This window comes from Thalassophryne amazonica, chromosome 7, assembly GCF_902500255.1.
Source record: "Thalassophryne amazonica chromosome 7, fThaAma1.1, whole genome shotgun sequence".
NCBI classification, from domain to species: Eukaryota; Metazoa; Chordata; class Actinopteri; order Batrachoidiformes; family Batrachoididae; genus Thalassophryne; species Thalassophryne amazonica.
The window spans coordinates 8,896,503-8,921,013 of NC_047109.1; the positions used below are offsets into that span (position 1 = coordinate 8,896,503).

General features: G+C 40.7%; 1 protein-coding gene across 3 annotated transcripts in view; it reads left to right on the forward strand.

Moving 5' to 3' along the window:
* Positions 1-24,511, forward strand: part of oxr1a (oxidation resistance 1a) — a 668,289-nt gene that overhangs the window by 400,242 nt on the left and 243,536 nt on the right. Inside the window, exon 1 of one of the 3 annotated variants that reach the window (XM_034173810.1) lies at positions 15,684-15,909. The exons of the other annotated variants lie outside the window; for them this stretch is intronic. Within the exon in view, the coding sequence (XP_034029701.1) occupies positions 15,747-15,909 (163 nt within the window). The 5' untranslated portion in view covers positions 15,684-15,746. Of the gene's footprint in view, positions 1-15,683; positions 15,910-24,511 lie in introns of those variants that run through there. 3 annotated transcript variants of the gene reach the window in all.

Here is a 24,511-nt window from a genome sequence, read left to right on the forward strand (position 1 = left end):
AATAAATTTACCTCGCAAAGCTTTGATGATGAAGTCGGTTTCCATCCAATATGGCTGGCTTTATTTTCCAAAATTTTTCTTTTGTTTCAATGTGAAGGGAATCTGTACATTTTGAAGCCCTTGTTGTGTCTGTTTGTGCATCCAAATGCACAACAATGCAGCATTTTCAGAAAATAAATAAAGTAGCTGGATTTACATTCGCCCTATTGACGTATACCATAATCCCTTGCATGCCAGAGTCGCTGCAGTCCAACATATAGAGAATCAACATGATGACAGTTGTAAATGAATATTATACTACAAAATGTAATTTTTTTTATGCTTTTCGTCACGTTAATAAGAGACTACATGCATGATACCCTGAAAACGTGCTAAAATAATTATAACAAATAATCTGTGTCTGTTACGTTTACGTTTAATCTTTGTGGAATTTAGTAAACGCAAACCAAATTTCAGACATATTATATATATATTAGTCTCGAACAAAGAGGACAAACAGTGTTGTGAAAAACAATAATCAAGACGTTAAAGAGCAAACTTCACTTTCCCCCAGAACGACATGAACAGGAAGCGAGCGTAGCTCACAGCAGCTCCCATTGAAAATAATGGAGAGACAGCCTGTGATTCTCACGTTTACGTAAAACAAACACAATAACGATGTCTATAAACCCAGAGAATATATTCACGAGAGTTTTAGGCACAATATGAAAATAGTTTTATGTTGCGATGTTAATGGTGTTGTCTGTGTGCAGCGATTAAAGTGCAGCGTGATCAGAGCGTCTCAATGCGAGATCTCGCAGCGTGGTGACCTCTTCGAAGTTTTGCGGGATTTGAAACGTCAATAGGGCGAATGCAGACAGATTAACAGTGAATGCTATTTTGGCCCCAAGATGGCACCACGAGTAACGTGACTTTTTTTTTTTTTTTTCGACTCATCATGTCGCTACACTCTGAAGGGACTCTACATCTGCTTTCCACACCCTGCTCTGGCTCTTTCCTTCACACCTGTTTCTCATCACCTGCTTGTTTCACTCTGCATTCAAACCTCTCTTCTTTCATTCTTCCCCCCTATAGATTGTTGTGCTTATTCGCCTTCGCTTCCAGCCTGTCTTTTGAGTATTCTTGTCTTGATTGTGTAGCTGTGTTTTTGAACCGTCTGCCTGTTTTTGGACTCTGCCTTTTTGTCTCATGCTTTAGTTACTGTTGCTGTTTGGTGACTGCCTTTTTGTTGTACCGGACCCTACACATTTGTTTCAGTAAAGAATTTTGAACGCTTCTCCTGTATCTGAGTCCAGCATTTATGTCCAACCTTTTCGTGCTCCAGACCTTGTTAGGTTGTTTACAGCAGAATTCCTGGCATCTGCAGGAGCGGATTGAAGGTGAGGACATGAGGCGTGGGCATTTTTCATTGTTAAGGACACCGACTATAATTCACTTCATTGAAATATACAAGAGTTGTAGCAGGTAGCACTGTGTTATATTAAAACAGAAAGCCCTGGCTCTGATGGTAGCTTAAAAAGTTAAATTCTTCTGAGGTTATAGATTAATTCTTCTCCGTAAAATCACACAAAATAAAGTTGTCTGCGTTTTCTCCTTGTTTAAGATAAAACAACATCCGATTTGTCAGTTTCACTGCGGTAAGCAGCAAAAGTTGTACATTTTTAACTTTTGATGGAAAGCTCTGTCATGGTGTGCAGTTGCTGCGATCACAGTCAGAGGTGGCAGAATTTATCCGTCAACCTCTCATTGAAAACAATGGAAAGTCCAATTTACTGTCTGCTGCTTGTAACCAACATGTGAATGCAGCATTCCACCTGTGATCAATGCTGATGTTTGTTCACACTGATTGACTGTTGAGCATTAATATTAGCATATTAACTGCCAGACATGATGCCTCACGGAGCGGCTGACGGATTGGATGTTATGATGCCTCACTGAGCAGCATAACCGATCAGATGTTACGACGCCTCACCGATCGGCTAACCGATCGGTTGTTACGACGCCTCACCGAGCGGCTAACCGATCGGTTGTTACGACGCCTCACCAAGCGGCTGACCGATCGGTTGTTACGACGCCTCACCGAGCGGCTAACCGATCGGTTGTTACGACGCCTCACCGAGCGGCTGACCGATCGGTTGTTACGACGCCTCACAGAGCGGCTGACCGATCGTTGTTATGACGCCTCACATGGCGGCTGACCATTCGGTTGTTACGACGCCTAACAGAGCGGCTGACCGATCAGATGTTAAGACGCCTCACAGAGCGGCTGACCAATCGGTTGTTACGACGCCTCACAGAGCGGCTGACCGATCGTTGTTACGACGCCTCACATGGCGGCTGACCATTCGGTTGTTACGACGCCTAACAGAGCGGCTGACCGATCAGATGTTAAGACGCCTCACAGAGCGGCTGACCGATCAGATGTTACGACGCCTCACAGAGCGGCTAAATGATCGGTTGTTACGACGCCTCACAGAGCGGCTGACTAATTGGATGTTATGACGTCTCACTGAGCAGCTAACCGATCAGATGTTATGACGCCTCACAGAGCGGCTGACTGATCAGATGTTATGACGCCTCACAGAGCGGCTGACTGATCAGTTGTTAAGACGCCTCACAGAGCGGCTGACTGATCAGTTGTTAAGACGCCTCACAGAGCGGCTGACTGATCAGTTGTTAAGACGCCTCACAGAGCGGCTGACCAATCGGTTGTTACGACGCCTCACTGAGCGGCTAACCGATCAGATGTTACGACGCCTCACGGAGCGGCTAACCAATCATTGTTATGACGCCTCACGGAGCGGCTGACCAATCGGTTGTTACGACGCCTCACAGAGCGGCTGACCAATCGGTTGTTACGACCCCTCACAGAGCGGCTGACCGATCGTTGTTATGACGCCTCACATGGCGGCTGACCATTCGGTTGTTACGACGCCTAACAGAGCGGCTGACCGATCAGATGTTAAGACGCCTCACAGAGCGGCTGACCGATCAGATGTTAAGACGCCTCACAGAGCGGCTAAATGATCGGTTGTTACGACGCCTCACCGAGCGGCTAACTGATCGGTTGTTACGATGCCTCACGGAGCAGCTGACTAATTGGATGTTATGACGTCTCACTAAGCAGCTAACCGATCAGATGTTATGACGCCTCACAGAGCGGCTGACTGATCAGTTGTTATGACGCCTCAGAGCGGCTGACTGATCAGTTGTTAAGACGCCTCACAGAGCGGCTGACGGATCGGTTGTTAATATCTACCTGTGGTGAGAATTTGGTGAGAATCTGTGAAGTAGTTTTGAAGAAGTCCTTCAAAGCCTATGTAAAGGGAAATCTTGATTCAAAATCCAGATCTGGATCTAGATCACATCCAGAATTGAATGGAGTCTTCCATGCCCTACTATCTATCTGTGGTGCAAATTTGGTGAGAATCTGTGACGTAGTTTTGACATAATCCTACTAACAGTCAGACAGGCGAGATAAATAAAAAATAACCACTGATGATTTTATTACGTCCTTTGCTGAAGTAATAATTGTGTACTGATCCGGAATGGTCTGACTGATCAACATGTTGCAAGCTGAAATAAGATAGTGTCTTCCTGGTCTTGGTTTTACATCATGATGTCATAGCTTCCTGCTGCAGAACCTGCATATTCATCCAGATTGCTCCCAACAAATCCTGAGCCAGAATCCAGATCCGGATCATCTCCAAAATTCAGTGGAGTCTTCCATGCCCTAATATCTATCTGTGCTGCAAATTTGGTGAGAATCTGTGAAGTAGTTTTGACGTAATCCTTCAAAGCCTAGAGAAAGTGAAATCTTGATCTAGAATCTGTATGTGAATCATCTCCAAAATTTAATGGAGTCTTCCAAGACCTAACAACAATGTGTGGTGAAAATTTGGTGAAAATCTGTTTAGTAGTTTTGATGTAATCCTTCAAAGGCTATATAATGTGAAATCTTGATCCAGAATCCGGATCCAGATCACCTCCAAAATTTAACAGAGTCTTCCATGGCCTAATATCTGTCTGTGGTGAAAATTTCATCAAAATCCTTGCAGTAGTTTTGATGCAATTCTGCTACAGGCAGACAAATAAATAAACACTGATTATTTCATTACATCCTTGGCGGATGTAATAAATAAACCTGCTTTGCCCCTCCACTGTCATTCTGCAGCAGGTTTACTGGTGTCACATGACCGGGTCCTCTGCTGCAGTCACTGTGATTGGAGCTGTTAACATGAAATCTCTGCAAGAAATAAGCAGGATGTAACTGCATAAAAATGGGTTTCTGTGAATGCATGCAATGCACAGGGTAATGTGAGTGTGGCACCTATGTGGATTTATGAGGTGTGTGGAGTTCACACTCGTGTGGTGCAGATATAACCTGGCTGTGTGTTCCGTCTCTCTGTTGCTGAAAGTAGCAGCTCCCCAGTGGCCTTCATAGCTGTTGTTCCTTACTGAAAGCACCTCTTGTTGCTAGATTGCTTTGTGGATTATAATGGGGAACTACTAAGATTTGAACTTGTACAATAAAGACCTGCCTCCAGCACCTCAACAAAGTCTCACGCACAAGACATCTTGCAGGTTTTTGTGCCACTATTTTGAATTAATTAAACTATAGGAACCCATTTCTACCCACCACCACATTTCTGTGTCACAAAATTAAAATTATGAGATTACAAAGTCAAAATATGGGCTTTCTAAGTCATAATTATGAGATCAAAGTTTGTATGTATATACAATGTATTATCGCAAAACTAACTTTAATGAATTTACTGTATATGTTTTTAAAAATAGTTGATTGTTGCTACTCTTCTCGTATTTTGTGGCAGTAAGCTATTAAAATTCTTTGATTTGTAAATCAAAATCTTAACTTTCTAAGTCATAATTATGATAAAAAGTTAAAGTTATGGCTTAATACCTCATTACTTTAAAGCTACAGTGTGTAAAATTTAATATCATCTAGTTGTGAGGTTGCAGATTGCATCATTCTGTCACTGTCTGGTCATGATTTTGTTTCCCTTAATTTTTTTCACTTTCTTTGGTGAACAGGATTGATTGTGTCCCAATTGTGCTACAACATGGCAACCTCCATGAAGGGGCCCACTCCCACGGAGATATGAAGGATCCATTGTAAATTTATAAAAATGCATCACTTCAATGTTGTAGGTAATTATTATACACTAATGATCAGATGATTAGGAATGCTGTATTCTGTTTCTGTGAGTAAATGCCTCTATATCTTAGACACTGTAGCTTTAATCCAGTAGTTCCCAGGTTTTTTTTTTTTTTTTTTTTTTTTTTAGCTCTGCCTAACTGTAATATTAAGCATTGTTTTAAAAGTGGAGAGGATTTCTTTTTTTCTGTGCTGGTCATGTTTGCTTTCATTTCTGTCATCAAATGATGTACTACACACAGTGTCCAGCAGATGGAGCACATTCAGTATTAAAGCTTGGACTTTGTCATTATTTCTTTTTTCTTTTTTTTTTTTTATAACATTTTAACATTTTATAACATCAGGGAAAAAAGAACAACATTTGAGGTCAGGGGATGGTAAAAGGAAAATAATAAGCATTGATTGTTTTTCATAAATGTCGTACTTGTTGCTAATACTGTCATTTCTAGTGAAGTCCAACCATTTTTCCCATTGCTTCTTCCCTAGATCCTCCTGAAGTCTTAGTGAGTAGGTCATGCGTTCCATGAGTTTAATATTTTGACTTTGTCATTATTTCTGACACCTTTTTCCATCTCAGACCTTCGCTTGCTGATAGCCTGGAACAAATGTGCAGGTTAAAATTAGACTTCCTGCTTCTTCTAATGTGTTAAATACTGAACCATGGTTCATATTCTCATCATTTGTCTGACTCCTCCTGAAAGATGGGAGCATGACAGATTTTTCAGCTCACTGCCTGCTGCCCATTTATTATGCCCTGTTCGGGTCTGTTTAGTTTAATCACATTTCCACATTAATTCATCCACCAAAAACATCACCTCCTTCACCACAGTTGCTAGATGAGCAGACACTTGTGTGTCACAGGTCTTGGAGTTCTCGCTTTGCCCCATGAGGAGGATTATGTGCACAGAAGTGGCTCAGAATGTGAAAATCTCAATTTATTGCTGTGTGGGAGTTAGAAGGATGTCATTCTCATGGGTGCTGTGAAGCCCAACACTTGATGGCTGTGAAATATCCGAGCAAGGGTCTGGAAATTGTTTTGGGTTTAGGCTGTGTTGGTCATATTTACAGGGTTTGATAACATTGGTGCAATTATCCAAGACCAGTTGAATTAGACAAATTTGTATTTTTAATTTGATAAATGCATTATTGTCGCTGCATTGTAAACTATACTGAACAACAAAAGAAATGCAAGTTTTTCTACAAACACTCAGGAGGGGAGTAATTGTCATTTTGATTCTACCACAGAGATGCAGATTATAAACAGTGAATTTTAAGTCAGAAAACATGCATTTGCACACAAACACGACCACGGACTCTGGCGAGCACCTGGGCAGAATTACGGAGGTGTGGCATGTATTGAGCAATGACTCGCCGTCGGTAACAATTAGGAGCAGCGATTTTGTTGGGGTATGAGGGGTCTAGAAATGGAAAGGTAAAAATGGAAATTTGTTGTATTTTTGCCATTTCATGTCTCACTCTTCGTGAAACTCTTTGTGAATGTGCCATCGGCATGTTGGTTTGACCGTGCAGAACATAGCCAGACATTTAAATGTTCATCAGTTTTTCTGCCTACATTCTTCAGTTGTAAAAACTCTTAAAAAAAAAAAGTTTTCAAAAAAACCCTTCCTTAAAAATGCAGTTTGTGTGGCACGCTGCAGAAAACACGTGTGGGGCTCATCAACCAGTGTTGCCAAAGTAACTTTGAAAACTTGTCAGCAGCTGCTGAATGTAACAAATAAAGTCACTCGTAATCTAACTTGGTTATTTTTAACATTAGGTGCTCAGAAAAGTAACTATTAGTTACTTTGCTGATTACTCAATCTTAAGAGTAACCAAGTTAGATTACTAGTTACCTTATTAGTTGCAAGTTGTCGACAGCTTCTAATTAAGTAATTGCATGAAGCTGCTAATGAAGTAACTGTATAAAACAACTAAAAAAGTAACTAATAAAATAACTTTTCAGAGTCACTTTGGCAACACTGTCACCAACACTCTCTCAGTTCACCCCAATCTGGGCTAATGGACAGTTGACTCCTGGTAACAACAATGGAGGGTTTAGATCATGGAATGTAAAGGGCACCCAGAAAGTTAAAGAACTGTATATGGACAGAGAGATGCTTACCTTCTGTCATTGATGTGAAAAATGTCACATTCCCCCAAACAATTTTTTTAAATATTTACAGTTAAAAAGTTCCATGTCATCCAGATCCAGATCGACTATGCATGTCCCACCATGAACAAAAGTAGAAGTCTTTCTTGGACATTTGAAAGGGAAAGGTCTACTCTCTACATCTTGTGTAGAGAGTGTCCTCAAACTGTCATAAACCTCAGGTGCGTTTTAACACACTGAATTCGCTCATTAATCCTCGTGCGAGCAATATTGCTGTGCCCTCGGTCAGCCTTTGTGAAGATTTTCTCTCTTATTTCAGAGATAAAATCTCTGATCTTAGATCATCTTCTGTATTTGAGGTGGAGTCAGCAGATCCATCCATGTGTCATGCTGTTTTTGGTTGTTTTAATCCTGTATCTATTTGTGAGCTGACTAAAATTGTTAATCAGCTTAAGTCTTCTTCCTGCACTTTGGACATTGTTCCAGGTCATTTGTTTAAAGATGTTTTTCAATGTATTGGTCCATACATTACTGAACTTGTGAACGCTTCTCTATCAAGTGGCTGTTTTCCGTCAGCTCTTAAACATGCTATAGTCCAGCCGCTCATCAAAAAGAGCAATCTTGACCCAAATGTGTTGTCCAACTATAGACCGATCTCTAAATTGCCATTCGTGTGTAAAGTTTTAAAGAAAGCTGTCTAGTATGACCAATTGCAGGCTTATTTGGATCTTAATGAAATATCTGGTTCAATCTGGTTTTAAATTAAGACACAGCACTGAAACAGCCCTTTTAAAAGTTTTTAATGATCTTCTTTTAACTGTTGATGGTGGGAACTCTGCTGTTCTTATCTGCAGCCTTTGACACAGCAGCCTTTGACACAGTGGACCACAGTGTCCTTGTGAATCGCCTTGAGACGCACATAGGTATTAAGGGTTCAGCGCTAAATTGGTTTCGGTCCTATCTTTCCAACGGAAGTTTTTCTGTTAATGTAGGACAGTACTCTTTCTCTGTGTCTCCTCTTAAATGTGGTGTGCCCCAGGGCTCAATTTTAGCACCACTTCTCTTTGCTTTGTACATGATCCCTCTTGGGTCTGTTTTTAAAAAGCACAAAGTCTGTTTTCATTGTTTTGCAGACGACATTCAGATTTACCTTCCTGTAATTTCCTGTGATAACCAGGCTGCTGTAAAAACACTACAGGACTGCCTGAATGATGTACAAGTCTGGATGAGAGCTAATTTTCTGAATCTTAATAAAAATAAAACTGAGATTTTAGTGTTCGGGCAAAGTAACCTCTACAAGGACAAGACAGTGTTATTGGTCCTCTGTCCACTTTTTGCCGCCCTTTTGTAAAAAAAATCTAGGGGTGATAGTTGACCCATTGTTCAGATTTGATAAGCACATCAGCTCTGTCATCAGGGCCAGCTTCTTTCAGCTGAGGATGCTTTCCAAGATTAAATCTTATTTTACTCAAGTTGGTTTTGAAAGAGCTATCCATGCATTTATAACGTCATGTCTGGATTATTGTAATGCTCTCTACGTTGGGCTGGACCAGCGATTCCTACAGCGCCTGCAGAGCATACAGAATGCCGCAGCCCGCCTTTTGACTAAAACAAAGAAGCATGAGCACATCACCCCTGTGCTCTGCACCTTACACTGGCTCCCTGTCGGCTTTCATGTTAAATATAAAGTTTTGCTGATTGTTTTTAAGTGTCTGCACTGTATAAGCCTGATGTATCTGAGTGAGCTCTTGCAGCCGTACACTCCACGTAGGGCTCTGAGGTCAGCTGACCAGCTTCTCCTGGCTGTTCCTAAAGCCAGGCTTAAATCCAGAGGTGATAGAGCCTTTTCTGTGGCAGCACCACAACTCTGCAACGATCTTCTGCTAACTGTCAGGTCCTCAGAGTCTGTGGGACAGTTTAAGTCCAGACTGAAAACCCATCTCTTCTCCCTGGCTTTCAACACTGGCTAAGTGGTGTATGCTTTGCTCTGCTATTTTGCTCTGTATTTTTAGATTTTTTTTTTTCCTTTGTTAATATTTTACACTTTTGTATTGCTATTATTGTGAAGCACTTTGGTCAGCTGCAGCTGTGTTTTAAATGTGCTATATAAATAAATTTGAATTGAATTTGAATTGAATATTGTAACTTAATAATGTCAACTTCTAAAGATTCAACAATGGACAAGTTAAATGCCTGGAGAGGTGAGATAGACTGGAATGAGGCTTGTTTAAAGGCACAAAAACAAACAATAAATACACAGTTTAAACTACTTTAATATAAGTGGCCAATGAGGATGCATATAGATAACTCCTGTCAGTGTTGATGCCCCTTCTATGAAACAGTGGATAAAGGAACTTTCAGAATGTATTGGTCTGGAATGACGAACACACATTGCCAAAGGAAAATGGAAGGACTTTGTGTACCTCTTGTGAACCATATACGAGCATCATAGAAACTGGAAAGTAGACATCATCTATAAAATCAGAATCAGAATCACCTTTATTGTCATTGTAATTTACATTTCAATGAGATTTGAGTGCAACTCCAGAAGGTGCTTTTCTGGGGTGCGAGTAATTATTAGCCAAATAAAAGATAAGAAAATTTAACAAAATAAAATATTTAATTATATGTACAACTAAAAATTAAATGTGGACAAAATATAAAATGTAAAATGAGAAATTATGTACAACAAAATGTAGGATAATTTATACAAACGCAACTGTATTTTATTTTACAACATTGCATGTCATTGGGATGTAATTTGAGCAGGTTTAGTACATGCGTGTATGCATGTGTAAATGATTTTTGGTTGCTTTGTCACCTATATACTGTAGTCCAGTTGTTCATTTAAATTGTTTTTATAATGAAATAACAATAAAAACAAATGTTCATGAGTCGACTATCGGCCCGTTAAGGAGGCGGGTCCATGTCACAGGGAGGACGCTCCACTGACCCGTAGAGCGCTTAGGGGATGTTCTTGTTCGCCATGTTTGCGCTCATATCCCGATACTGACCACTGTACTTCAACTCCAGAATGTCTTGAGGAAGGAGTGGCAGACCATTCCTCAACAGGAAATTGATCCAGAACCACCTTTCTGTTTGACTCCATAAATTAACACACCTTCATTTACTGTTGTATGTGACATCCGGTATAAAATCTGACAGAAATTTTACTCATAAAGCAACATTAAAACATACTTGTTTCTTTTGTTGTTCAGTATATGAGGACAGCGCCGTTGTGCATCTCATGTGTAGTGTTGCTCAGCTTTCTTTCGGGGTTTTCAGGATGCAGCTCCAGCGGACAAAGCAGGAAAACCGCACACATGAGTTGACTTGAAAATTGGTGGTGGAATGGAGCATCTCTTAGAAAGATGGAGTTTGGTATTTTATGTAAATGACTGTTGAGAGTGATGAGAAGGTGAAGCCTCAGACCCTCTGTACATACAGCATTTTTTATTTTTCCTGGTCCCCAGGATCTTTTTTCTTTGTTTGTTGTTTGTTTCAGTTGCTGGAAATGAGAACAGAGGGTATTTGGCCACCTAAAGACAAAACATTGCACTGACACCTTTTTTCAAAGCACTCTGTTTTTTGCACAGCCACTAGGAGCACTTTAAGTTGAAAATCTCTGAACTTCACAGCAATGTGCTGTTGTCACTGCAGTGACTTTATAGGCAGCTGATCAGGTGGGGAAAAAATTACCATGCTGTTAAGTTTAAAAGTTGACAACATTTTACATTATTTTGGAAGATTTTACACAATAACAAAGAATTAAACTTGAATGGCAACTTTCTATAAAAACAGCCTGGTGCCATATTCAGCTGTGGACATGTCAAACCCTGAGTGCAGGTTAATTCCTCACAAAGTATGATTTATTTCTGACTGATCCACAGCATCACGATACAGGCACTAACAAAACAAGGCTGCTTGATCATCATAAAACACACGTGCACTTTTGTGAGACTCATCAAACCCTCTCTTACTGTCACTAGTTGTGGGCGTTTCAATTCATACTGAACATTATCTTCAGCACCTGTAACATTTTGCATTTGTGCATCAAATAGATGACACAGAAAATGCAATAAAATATGAGGAAAATTAAGAGATCAAATAATCTTGTCTACTTAAATGCTCCTGCTGCTGTCAAAATAGGACAACATTATTTGTTTTTCATTCATTATAGCATAATTTGCTACTTTGCATACAGGCCCTCACCATCCACTGGTGAAGGCGTCAGTAGTTTCAGCTTTTTAACCTCTTGGTGCCAATGACCTTAACTTTGTCATTTGACACAAAAAACCTCTCCACTTGTTGCATTTGCTGACTTTGATTCAACTATCAGGTGGAAAGCAAATTTCCCAGTGGAAACAGTTTGGTCCTTTACATCAGGTATGGGAGCCGTGCACTGGTACTGTGCATTTCTGCATCCATGCAAGCCACCTTGGGTTGTGAATGTCATCCACCCAGGCAGAGAATCAGTCGTCCATCACGACCTCTTGACAGCAATAAATTATCTGCCAGAGCCAGGTCAAATGTGAACATCCACTTTACCTTCTCCAAGTGCTGGGATCCTTAACACTGAGGTACCTGTGTGCTGGATTGTGCACAAAGAAATGCGTCCCATGTTTAAAATGTCACAACTGGATTTGCTTCACAATGGAAATGCCATGTTTCTTCTGAGTCTTCCACAGAAACTGTTCATTAGACACAATCAGTCCACTAGTGCCTAAGGTTCCTCCAAAGAGAGTACCAAAGACCTCTTGTACTTGCCGAGGGTCACTGGTTAACATCCAGCTCTCTAAACCATACAGTAAGACAGAAAGCGCCAGGACCTGAAAGACTTGGATCTTCGTTTTCTTGCAAAAATGTCAGCATCACCAAACACCTCTGTCCAGTGACTTGATGACTCCAGACACTCTTCCAGGCCTCTCTCGCTCTCAAAGGAGGAGGATCCAGAAACATATTCAGAGGAAACACCTGAAAAGTCTTGAAAAAACAGACCAACAGTGCTAAACATTTGGTACTTTATATTTTATTAAGAAATGACCTGGAATGTGGCATCATAGCCTGTCAGGAGAACAACATGAGGAAAAATCTAAGAAATGAACATTTACTGTTTAAAAACATAAGCTGCAGCCAAAAATCCAGCAGCAAACACTCCAATGCTGCTGCAGGCAAACACATGGACAAATTGAGCTCGTTCCTTTTGGAAGCTCTTCTCTTTTTCTTCAAGTTCCTGATCATGAAGTTCTTTTTGAGCTTCCATTTGTTCTTTGGTGTGACCAGCTTGGGCCTCCAGCAGCTCTTTGGTGACCTGTTTTTGGGCTTCCAGCATCTGTTCATAGTGTTCCTCCTGGGCTGCCAGCATTCTGGTGTAGTGTGCCTCCTGAACAGCCAATTTCTGTTGGTGATTTTCCAGAGATTGTGTCATAGCCCTCTGATAATTCTCCTTAATTTCAGCCATCTCTTCCATCAGCCTGTGCATCTTATCCTCCATGTCCGACAGCTGCACTGACTTTGAGGATTCAGGCCACACGACTTGAAGGAAGATATCTGGAAGAGATAAATAACAGAAAATTACATGGTTAATTGTTTACATTCAAACTTACCTGTAGGGTTTGTTAAAAAAAAAAGTTTGTCTTCATAGTCCATGGACCAAACAGGTTTTCAGTCCCACATCAGGGGACAAAACACCACTTAAAAAGAAAATAACACATGATCACAATTATCACAGTACAGATCAAAACATCCCACTTACATCCACCCCAATGAAGAATACACGTGTTACACCCGGATGAAGTAGTGGCAAGCATTCAAATGACACACTAACAAATACATTTCCCTGAGGGACGGTTTGTGCAGTATATATTTGTGAAGATGAGGAGTTGAAGTTATGCAGCTGTCTAATAGTCGGTCTGCAATGACTTCATGCTCTTTGCACCAGTGTGACTCCATGTCTGTTTGCATGACAGAGCAGTGCCCGCATTGGCACCATGGAGTGCTAGCCATTTTGGACCTGCCGTCACACACATCTCTGGCCGCATTTTCCTCCTCGGAATCACTAGAATGTGAGGAGTCATCCCCTGAAGCCTCCTCCTCCCTCTCCGGTTCGTACAGGTAGCTGTTTACACCGACTTCACTGAAGTGATAAACCATGATTTTGCATATTAAACGCTGTATGCACCGCGGATCTTGACTAAATGAGACGCGAACGCGCTTACCCGGAAACGACTGTACGTCACTTCCGGCCAGCAAAAACTGCTCCCCTTTGGTTCTCTCTAAGCGGGTTATTCCTGTGATAAAATTATTCAGTCTGCTTCTTTTATGGTGTAAATTTTTACTTAATATGTGCGTATTGTGTTTATGGGTAATAGGTAGCACGACTAACGTTATATTTATGACTAATATTGGTACACTTTAACAGTGTTGGAGCCAGAACTCATCTCTGAGGAACGCGAGTATTTAATGTGAAAGACTCAGAGATTCTGCTTCCATACAGTGCTCACAGTACCTTTACCTTTTGATAAATGCTTGACAGAAAGTCCGAGATAAACATAATGGAGATCAAAATGAGCAAAAACTTACCAGTCTGTCCTTAAATATTTAAATATGTAGTGATGCTCTTTTAAAAATTTCTTGAATGTGGAGAATTAATTTCTTTGTCTGCTCGCTGTTGTGGTCACAATGATGCTGTCAACTGTACAAACATTTGTAAAGTGCATTTTATGTCCTTTGTGATGGGTTAAAGGTCACATGCCTTGATGACATATGAGCCTTTGTTCTCATGGGCTTTGTGACATCATAAGGTGACATCATCTAATCTGTATCACTAATGATGGTGAAGATCTTAAAAAACCCAAATAAATGACATTTTCAAAGGTTTGAGATATTTCCTTTATTAAATGAATGATCATTTTTGAAATGGTTATTTTTATGTTAAAAAATTTAGCTTTAGTTGTGAAATTTGTTAGATTAGGGTAATAAAAATGATTAAGTACTTGATAAATTTGTACTGTTGTCAGCACTAAAATGTGACAGCAGGGTGGAATAGCGAATCTTTTGTTCATCCATCCATCCATTTTCTTCCGCTTTATCCATAGTCGGGTCGCGGGGGCAGCAGCTCAAGCAAAGCCGCCCAGACCTCCCGATCCACACACACCTCCCCCAGCTCCTCCTGGGGGAACCCCAAGGTGTTCCCAAGCCAGCCGAGAGATGTAGTCCCTCCAGCGTGTCCTGGGTCTTCCCCAGGGCCTCCTCCCAATGGGACGTGCCCGGAACACCTCTCCAGCAAGGCATCCAGGGGGCATCCGGAAAAGATGCCCGAGCCACTTCAACTTACTCTTTCGACGTGGAGGAGCAGTGGCTCGACTCATCGGCTCGACCTTTTGTACATTTTCTCATAAAAGCACCAAATTTGGCGCACACATTCAAAATTGACTGTTTATTTTCAGATATTGAAGCATCCTGGAACTGAGCTCTAATGATCTACAGGGGTCAGTGAAGAATTACACAGGGGTCAAAATTTTAAAAATGTTCCAATCATATTGAAAGGTTTACTATATTATTTGTCTGAGCATAAAGATTCCAAAAAGGTATAGTTTGGACTATCTATGATTGAATGTTAAGTTATGGGGTAAAAAGAGCAAAAGGATGAAAAAGGTCAGTTTCCATTTGCACAGGGCTCAAAAGTTGAAGTTGCTCCAATTTTGGTAAAAAGCGATGCAAATTATTTGCTGAGTTAATAGAGATAATAAATGGAATAGTTTGACTGCTGAATGCTTGGTCTCCAAAGTAAAGGTCAAACCACACCACATGTCCATTGGCTTTTATGACATATGATGCATGACAGATGGTGCAAAGTGTTCCTATTTAAAATCCTATTAACAATTAACTAGCATCACTTTTTTACCAAAATTGGAACAACTTTAACTTTTGACCCCTGTATACAAACTGAAATTGATTTTGTCATCCTTTTTGCTGTTTTTACCCCATAAATCTATAACTTTCAGTCTTAGGTAGTCCAAACTATACATTTTTATGATCAGACAAATGGAATGCCTTTCAAAATGTTTGGAACATTTTAAAATTTTGAACCCTGTGTAATTATTTATTGACCCCTGTAGGTCAATACAGTTCATCTCCAGGATGCCTTGACACCGGAAAAGAAACATTAGTTAATTTAGAATATGTGTGCCAAATTTGGTGCTTTTCGACAAAATGAACATTATGGAAAATTTAGCAAAGCTGTACCACTGTGAGTGTTTGACAGCGTCTGCAGCAGGTGTAGTTCACTTTGTCTCCACTGGGGTTAAAAAGTTTGTTCTCGGCCAGAAACAGTTCCTGTTTTGGAATGTAAATCCTTAAAATTTTTGCGCAGCAGTCTGTGTCTGTAGCTTCATGCAGCGTCTTTTAAACAGCCATGGAAGCTTTATTCCTAGTTAGTTAAACTTGCTGCAAATCGTCATGGAGTTTTTATTTTCCGTTACGGGCGATAGTGTCAAAGCTGTCAGGGACGCGATCTCTCACAAATTGTGGCCTGAATCTGGACTGGAAACGAACCCACTTCAATTCCAGGCAGACGAAACCGGATCAACAATGGACAACGACGTCTTGAGGCCCAGAGCAGGTCGGTGTGACTTTAAGTAAGACTGGAGGAAGCTGGAAACGGCAACAGTTTTCTGAATATTTCCAACCGTATAGCGCAGTGCCAAACTCCATTGAGAAAATATGTTAAATTTAAGTTTCTTGCATAAATTACTTAAACTGTAGAAACAGTTTGGTCTCTATCAATAAACACGAGTCGGCCTATTATTCTGCTTTGCCCTTTACACTGTAATCATCAGAATGTGACAATTATTAGCGTGAAAACAAACTATTTGACGAAGCCTTTAGCGGTGACGTCACGTGCAGTTTGTTTTGGGTCGATGATTTAAAAAGAAACAAACCTGTCAAACAGTGGTCTCAGTCATACACTGATCCAATCCAATTCTTGACTGTGCAAAGATCACAGCATCGCCTGTGAAGTCAGTGTCGTTTAGTCTTTCCTCACCAACAAAGCACCTAAAGTGCTGGTTTCCAAACTCTAGTACATGCAAGCATTGGACAGAGCACATCCCTGAGGAACGCCAGTATTCAGTGCAAAACATTCAGAGATTCTGCTTCAATACAGCGCTCACAGTACCTTTACCTTTTGGTAAATGCTTGACAGAAAGTACAGTCAAGGATAAATATAATAGTGAACAAAATGAGCAAAAACTTACCAGTCTGTCCTTGAATATTTAAATATGTAGTGATGGTCTTTTAAAATTTCTTGAATGTGGAGAATTAATTTCTTTGCTCGCTGCTGTGGTCACAATGATGCTGTCAACTGTACAAACATTTGTAAAGTGCATTTTACGTCCTTTGTGATGGGTTAAAGGTCACATGCCTTGATGACATATGAGCCTTTGTTCTCATGGGCTTTGTGACATCATAAGGTGACATCATCTAATCTGTATCACTAATGATGGTGAAGAGCTTAAAAACCCAAATAAATGACATTTTCAAAGGTTTGAGATATTTCCTTTATTAAATGAATGATCATTATTGAAATGTTTATTTTTATATTAGATTTTGCTTTAGTTGTGAAATTTGTTATAGATTGGGATAATAAAAATGATTAAGTACTTGATAAATTTGTACTGTTGTCAGCACTAAAATGTGATAGCAGGGTGGAATAGCGAACCTTTTGTTCATTTTCTCATAAAAGCACCAAATTTGGCCCACACATTCAAAATTGAGTGTTTATTTTCAGATATTGAAGCATCCTGGAACTGAGCTCTAATGACCTACAGGGGTCAGTGACACACAGGGGTCAAAATTTTAAAAATGTTCCAATCATATTGAAAGGTTTACCATATTATTTGTCTGAGCATAAAGATTCCAAAAAGGTATAGTTTGGACTATCTATGACTGAATGTCATCCTTTTGTTCTTTTTACCCCATAACTTAACAAAGGTCAGTTTCCATTTGTGCAGGACTCAAAAGTTAAAGTTGCTCCAATTTTGGTAAAAAGTGATGCAAATTATTGGCTGAGTTAATAGAGATAATAAATGGAATAGTTTGACTGTTGAATGCTTGGTTTCCAAAGTAAAGGTCAAAAAAGGCCATCGTCCATCGGCTTCTATGACATATGGTGCAAAGTGTTCCTATTTAAAACCCTATTAACAATACAAAAACTCTATTAACAAATGCAAGTACTGGACAGAACACATCCCTGAGGAATGCCAGTATTCAGTGCAAAAGATTGAGATTCTGCTTCCATACACCACTCACAGTACCTTTATCTTTTGGTAAATGCTTGATCAAAAATGCAGTCCAGGATAAATATAATGGAGGAAAAGCGCCAGAATAGTGCCAAAAGCACTCATACGATAAAACGTATTCGGGCATATTATGTTATTTCACACACGTAGATGTTAACTGCAAGTACGCAAATTATCTCTCTGTGCGCGCACACTCAGAGGAAACTGCTACAGAGAAAGGAAAGAGGTGCTGCGAGCAAGGAGGAATATGGGACCAGCGCACCAAGCAACCACTCAAAAATCACACTGCTCACGCAAAGTGGATTTCTGCTCACGCAAAGTGGAAATCTGCTCACGTAAAGTGGATTTCTGCTCCCTCTCTCAAAACTTTTGGCACAGTCGGGTAGGGAACCAGGATCGGTAGTGGCTCTGCTATGATTGGTCATTTCTGAAGAGCAAGATTTGATTGGCAGCCCTCCTCTCAGACACTGAAGCTGAAATGTCACATAACTTTGATGAGAGCCTTTGCTCTCATTGGCTTTGCGATGTCACGAGGTGACATCAATTGATATGAATATTTACATTAAAGAAACTGAATTCAAAGTATTATATATTTTTTACTCATCACTCATCTTCAACCGCTTTTCCGGGTTCGGGTCACGTGGGCAACAGCTCCAGCAGGGGACCCCAGACTTCCCTTTCCCGTGCCACACTGACCACCTCTGACTGGGGGCTCCCGAGGCATTCCCAGGCCAGTGTGGAGATGTAATCTCTCCACCTAGTCCTGGGTCTTCCACGGGGTCTCCTTCCAGATTGACGTGCCTGGAACTCCTCCCTTGGGAGGCGCCCAGGAGGCATCCTTACCAGATGCCCGAACCACCTCAGCTGGCTCCTTTCAACGCGAAGGAGCAGCGGCTCTACTCCGAGCCTCCCAGAGATGACTGAACTTCTCACCCTATCTCTAAGGGAGACACCAGTCACCCTCCTGAGGAAGCCCATTTCAACTGCTTGTACCCGCGATCTAGTTCTTTCGGTCATGACCCAACACTCATACCCATAGGTGAGAGTAGGAACGAAGATTGACCAGTAGATCGAGAGCTTCGCCTTTTGGGTCAGCTCCCTTTTCATCACAACAGTACAGTAGAGCGAATGCAATGCTGCCCCTGCTGTGCCTATTCTCCGGCCAGGCTCACGTTTCATCGTCCCCTCACTCGTGAACAAGACCCCAAGGTACTTGAACTCCTTCACTTGGTGCAAGGCTGTATTCCCTACCTGGAGTAGGCAATCCATTGGTTTCCTGCTGAGACCCTTGGCCTCAGATTTAGAGGTACTGATCCTCATCCCAGCCGCTTCACACTCGGCTACAAACCGATCCAGTGAGTCTTGGAGGTCACCGGCCGATGAAGCCAACAGGACCACATCATCTGCAAAAAGCAGTGATGAGACCCTGAGCCCACCAAACCGGAAACCCTCCTTCCCCCGACTATGCCTTGATATCCTGTCCATGCATATCACAAACAAGATTGGTGACAAGGCGCAGCCCTGGCGGAGGCCAAGCTTCACCGGAAACAAGTCCGACTTACTGCCGAGCACCCGAACACAGCTCTCACTTTGTGAGTACAGATTAAATGATTTTTGGTTGATTTGTCACCTATATTACTGTAATCCAGTTGTTCATTTAAATTTTTTTATAATGAAATAACAATAAAAATAAATGTTCATGAGTCGACTATCAGCCCGTTAAGGAGGCGGGTCCATGTCACAGGGAGGACGCTCCACTGACCCGTAGAGCGCTTAGGGGATGTTCTTGTTCGCCATGTTTGCGCTCATATCCCGATACTGACCACTGTACTTCAACTCCAGAATGTCTTGAGGAAGGAGTGGCAGACCATTCCTCAACAGGAAATTCGCCAATTAGTGGGTTCCAAGTACAGAAGATTATCTGCATTAATTGCAGCACATGTGGTCACACGCAGGGACTCTGATCTGATCCAGAACCACCTTTCTGTTTGACTCCATAAATTAACACACCTTCATTTACTGTTGTATGTGACATCCGGTATAAAATCTGACAGAAATTTTACTCATAAAGCAACATTAAAACATACTTGTTTCTTTTGTTGTTCAGTATATGAGGACAGCGCCGTTGTGCATCTCATGTGTAGTGTTGCTCAGCTTTCTTTCGGGGTTTTCAGGATGCAGCTCCAGCGGACAAAGCAGGAAAACCGCACACAGTTGTTGACTTGAAAATTGGTGGTGGAATGGAGCATCTCTTAGAAAGATGGAGTTTGGTATTTTATGTAAATGACTGTTGAGAGCAATGGGAAGGTGAAGCCTCAGACCCTGTGTACATACAGCATTTTTATTTTTCCTGGTCCCCAGGATCTTTTTTCTTTGTTTGTTTGTTGTTTGTTTCAGTTGCTGGAAATGAGAACAGAGGGTATTTGGCCACCTAAAGACAAAATATTGCACTGACACCTTTTTTCAAAGCACTCTGTTTTTTGCACAGCCACTAGGAGCACTTTAAGTTGAAAATCTCTGAACTTCACAGAAATGTGCTGTTGTCACTGCAGTGACTTTATAGGCAGCTGGTCAGGTGGGGAAAAAATTACCATGCTGTTAAGTTTAAAAGTTGACAACATTTTACATTATTTTGGAAGATTTTACACAATAACAAAGAATTAAACTTAAATGGCAACTTTCTATAAAAACAGCCTGGTGCCATATTCAGCTGTGGACACGTCAAACCCTGAGTGCAGGTTAATTCCTCACAAAATATGATTTATTTCTGACTGATCCACAGCATCACGATACAGGCACTAACAAAACAAGGCTGCTTGAACATCATAAAACACACATGCACTTTTCTGAGACTCATCAAACCCTCTCTTACTGTCACTAGTTGTGGGCGTTTCAATTCATACTGAACATTATCTTCAGCACCTGTAACATTTTGCATTTGTGCATCAAATAGATGACACAGAAAATGCAATAAAATGAGGAAAATTAAGAGATCAAATAATCTTGTCTACTTAAATGCTCCTGCTGCTGTCAAAATAGGACAACATTATGCCAATGACCTTTACTTTGTCATTTGACACAAAAAACCTCTCCACTTGTTGCATTTGCTGACTTTGATTCAACTATCAGGTGGAAAGCAAATTTCCCAGTGGAAACAGTTTGGTCCTTTACATCAGGTATGGGAGCCGTGCACTGGTACTGTGCATTTCTGCATCCATGCAAGCCACCTTGGGTTATGAATGTCATCCACCCAGTCAGAGAACCAGTCGTCCATCACGACCTCTTGACAGCAATCAATTATCTGCCAGAGCCAGGCCAAATGTGGACATCCACTTTTCCTTCTCCAAGTGCTGGGATCCTTAACACTGAGGCACCTGTGTGCTGGATTGTGCACAGAGAAATGCGTCCCATGTTTAAAATGTCACAACTGGATTTGCTTCACAATGGAAATGCCGTTTCTTCTGAGTCTTCCACGGGAACTGTTCATTAGGCACAATCAGTCCACTAGTGCCTAAGGTTCCTCCAAAGAGAGTACCAAAGACCTCTTGTACTTGCCGAGGGTCACTGGTTAACATCCAGCTCTCTAAACCATACAGTAAGACAGAAAGCGCCAGGACCTGAAAGACTTGGATCTTCGTTTTCTTGCAAAAATGTCAGCATCACCAAACACCTCTGTCCAGTGACTTGATGACTCCAGACACTCTTCCAGGCCTCTCTCGCTCTCAAAGGAGGAGGATCCAGAAACATATTCAGAGGAAACACCTGAAAAGTCTTGAAAAAACAGACCAACAGTGCAAAACATTTGGTACTTTATATTTTATTAAGAAATGACCTGGAATGTGGCATCATAGCCTGTCAGGAGAACAACATGAGGAAAAATCTAAGAAATGAACATTTACTGTTTAAAAACATAAGCTGCAGCCAAAAATCCAGCAGCAAATACTCCAATGCTGCTGCAGGCAAACACATGGACAAATTGAGCTCGTTCCTTCTGGAAGCTCTTCTCTTTTTCTTCAAGTTCCTGATCATGAAGTTCTTTTCTACCTTCCATTTGTTCTTTGATGTGACCAGCTTGGGCCTCCAGCAGCTCTTTGGTGACCTCTTTTTGGGCTTCCAGCATCTGTTCATAGTGTTCCTCCTGGGCTGCCAGCATTCTGGTGTAGTGTGCCTCCTGAACAGCCAATTTCTGTTTGTAATGTTCCAGAGATTGTGTCATAGCCCTCTGATAATTCTCCTTAATTTCAGCCATCTCTTCCATCAGCCTGTGCATCTTATCCTCCATGTCTGACAGCTGCACTGACTTTGTTTGAGGATTTAGGCCACACGACTTGAAGGAAGATATCTGGAAGAGATAAATAACAGAAAATTACATGGTTAATTGTTTACATTCAAATTTACCTGCAGGGTTTGTTAAAAAAAAATGTTTGTCTTCATAGTCCATGGACCAAACAGGTTTTCAGTCCCACATCAGGGGACAAAACACCACTTAAAAAGAAAATAACACATGATCACAATTATCACAGTACAGATCAAAACATCCCACTTACATCCACCCCAATGAAGAATACACCTGTTACACCCCGATCAAGTAGTGGCAAGCAAATGACACACTAACAAATACATTTCCCTGAGGGACGGTTTGTGCAGTATATATTTGTGAAGATGAGGAGTTGAAGTTATGCAGCTGTCTAATAGTCGGTCTGCAATGAGTTCATGCTCTTTGCAACAGTATGACTCCATGTCTGTTTGCATGACAGAGCAATGCCTGCATTGGCACCTTGGAGTGCTAGCCATTTTGGACCTGCCGTCACACACATCTCTAGCCGCATTTTCCTCCTCGGAATCACTAGAATGTGAGGACTCATCCCTTGAAGCCTCCTCCTCCCTCTCTGGTTCGTACAGGTAGCTGTTTACACCGACTTCATTGAAGTGATAAACCATGATTTTGCATATTAAACGCTGTATGCACCGCAGATCTTGACTAAATGAGACGCGAACGCCCTTACCCGGAAACGACTGTACGTCACTTCCGGCCAGCAATAGCTGTTCACCATTGGTTCTCTCTAAGCAGTTATTACCGCCGCCAAGGAGGTTATGTTTGTTTGTTTGTCTGTCTGTCAGCAGGATAACTCAAAACGTTTTGAACAGATTTTGATGAAATTTTGTGGAGTGGTTGGAAATGACAAGGAACAAGTGATTAAATTTTAGTGGTGATCCGGATCACGATCTGGATCCCGATGCTAACGCGTTAGCATGTCTATGGCATTTTCAATGTTAAAAGTTAGCATTAAGCAGTTGCAGCTGTCATCACATTCGGGTGCATTTGTTTTCAAATTGTAATATTTCTTAAATTTATTTTTGTTTATATATTAATCATCTAATGATTATTATATACAATTTTAGAGAAAGAGACAAAAAGAAATCGATCACTGTGCCAAGGAGGGAATCTCTTTAGGGTCAGTGACCCTATGGCCTTGTTTAGAGAAGTGTTTCATAAATGTTAAAAAAATTCATATATTTGCAGTTTAGTTGAATAATAAATTGAATTTTGTCTCTTATTTGTTTTTGTCTATAAGCACATGCAGTATCAATATCAGTGCTCAGATGACAGTAGCTTCTGGGAAAGGTGCAAGTTGCAATAAACTGTGATGCCAAGCACTAAGGATACATGCTGTCCAGTCACAGCAGATGAAACTTTTTTTTACTCCTGAGAAAACATCATTGTTAGACTTTTTTAGGTTCAATGATTCCACGGCGTGTAGATGTTATGGTGTCAGTGACCCCATGGCCTTGGTGGAGGTTTGCACTCTCTGAGTGCTTCTAGTTTCTGTGATAAAATTATTCATTATGCTTCTTTTATGGTGTAAATTTTTACTTAATATGCGCGTATTGTGTTTATGGGTAATGGGTAGCACGACTAACGTTATATTTATGACTAATATTGGTACACTTTAACAGTGTGTAGGAGCCAGAACACATCCCTGAGGAACGCCAGTATTCAATGTGAAAGACTCAGAGTTTGCTTCCATACAGTGCTCACAGTACCTTTACTTTGATAAATGCTTGACAGAGTATACAGTCAAGGATAAACATAATGGAGAACAAAATGAGCAAAAACTTACCAGTCTGTCCTTGAATATTTAAATATGTAGTGATGCTCTTTTAAAAATTTCTTGAATGTGGAGAATTAATTTCTTTGTCTGCTTGCTGTTGTGATCACAATGATGCTGTCAACTGTACAAACATTTGTAAAGTGCATTTTATGTCCTTTGTGATGGGTTAAAGGTCACATGCCTTGATGACGTATGAGCCTTTGTTCTCATGGGCTTTGTGACATCATGAGGTGACATCATCTAATCTGTATCTCTAATGATGATGGTGAAGAGCTTAAAAAACCCAAATAAATGAAAGTTTCAAAAGTTTGAGATATTTCCCTTATTAAATGAATGATCATTATTAAAATGGTTATTTTTATGTTTAAAATGTTGCTTTAGTTGTGAAACGTGTTATAGATTGGGGTAATAAAAATGATTAAGTACTTGATAAATTTGTACTGTTGTCAGCACTAAAATGTGATAGCAGGGTGGAATAGCGAACCTTTTGTTGATTTTCTCATAAAATCAGCAAATTTGGCGCACACATTCAAAATTGACTGTTTATTTTCAGATATTGAAGCATCCTGGATCTGAGCTCTAATGACCTACAGGGGTCAGTGAAGAATTACACAGGGGTCAAAATTTTTAAAATGTTCCAATCATATTGAAAGGTTTACCATATTATTTGTCCGAGCATAAATATTCCAAAAAGGTATACTTTGGCCTATCTATGACTGAATGATGTTGTTTAGTTGTATAATTTGTTATAGATTAGGGTAATAAAAATGATTAAGTACTTGATAAATTTGTACTGTTGTCAGCACTAAAA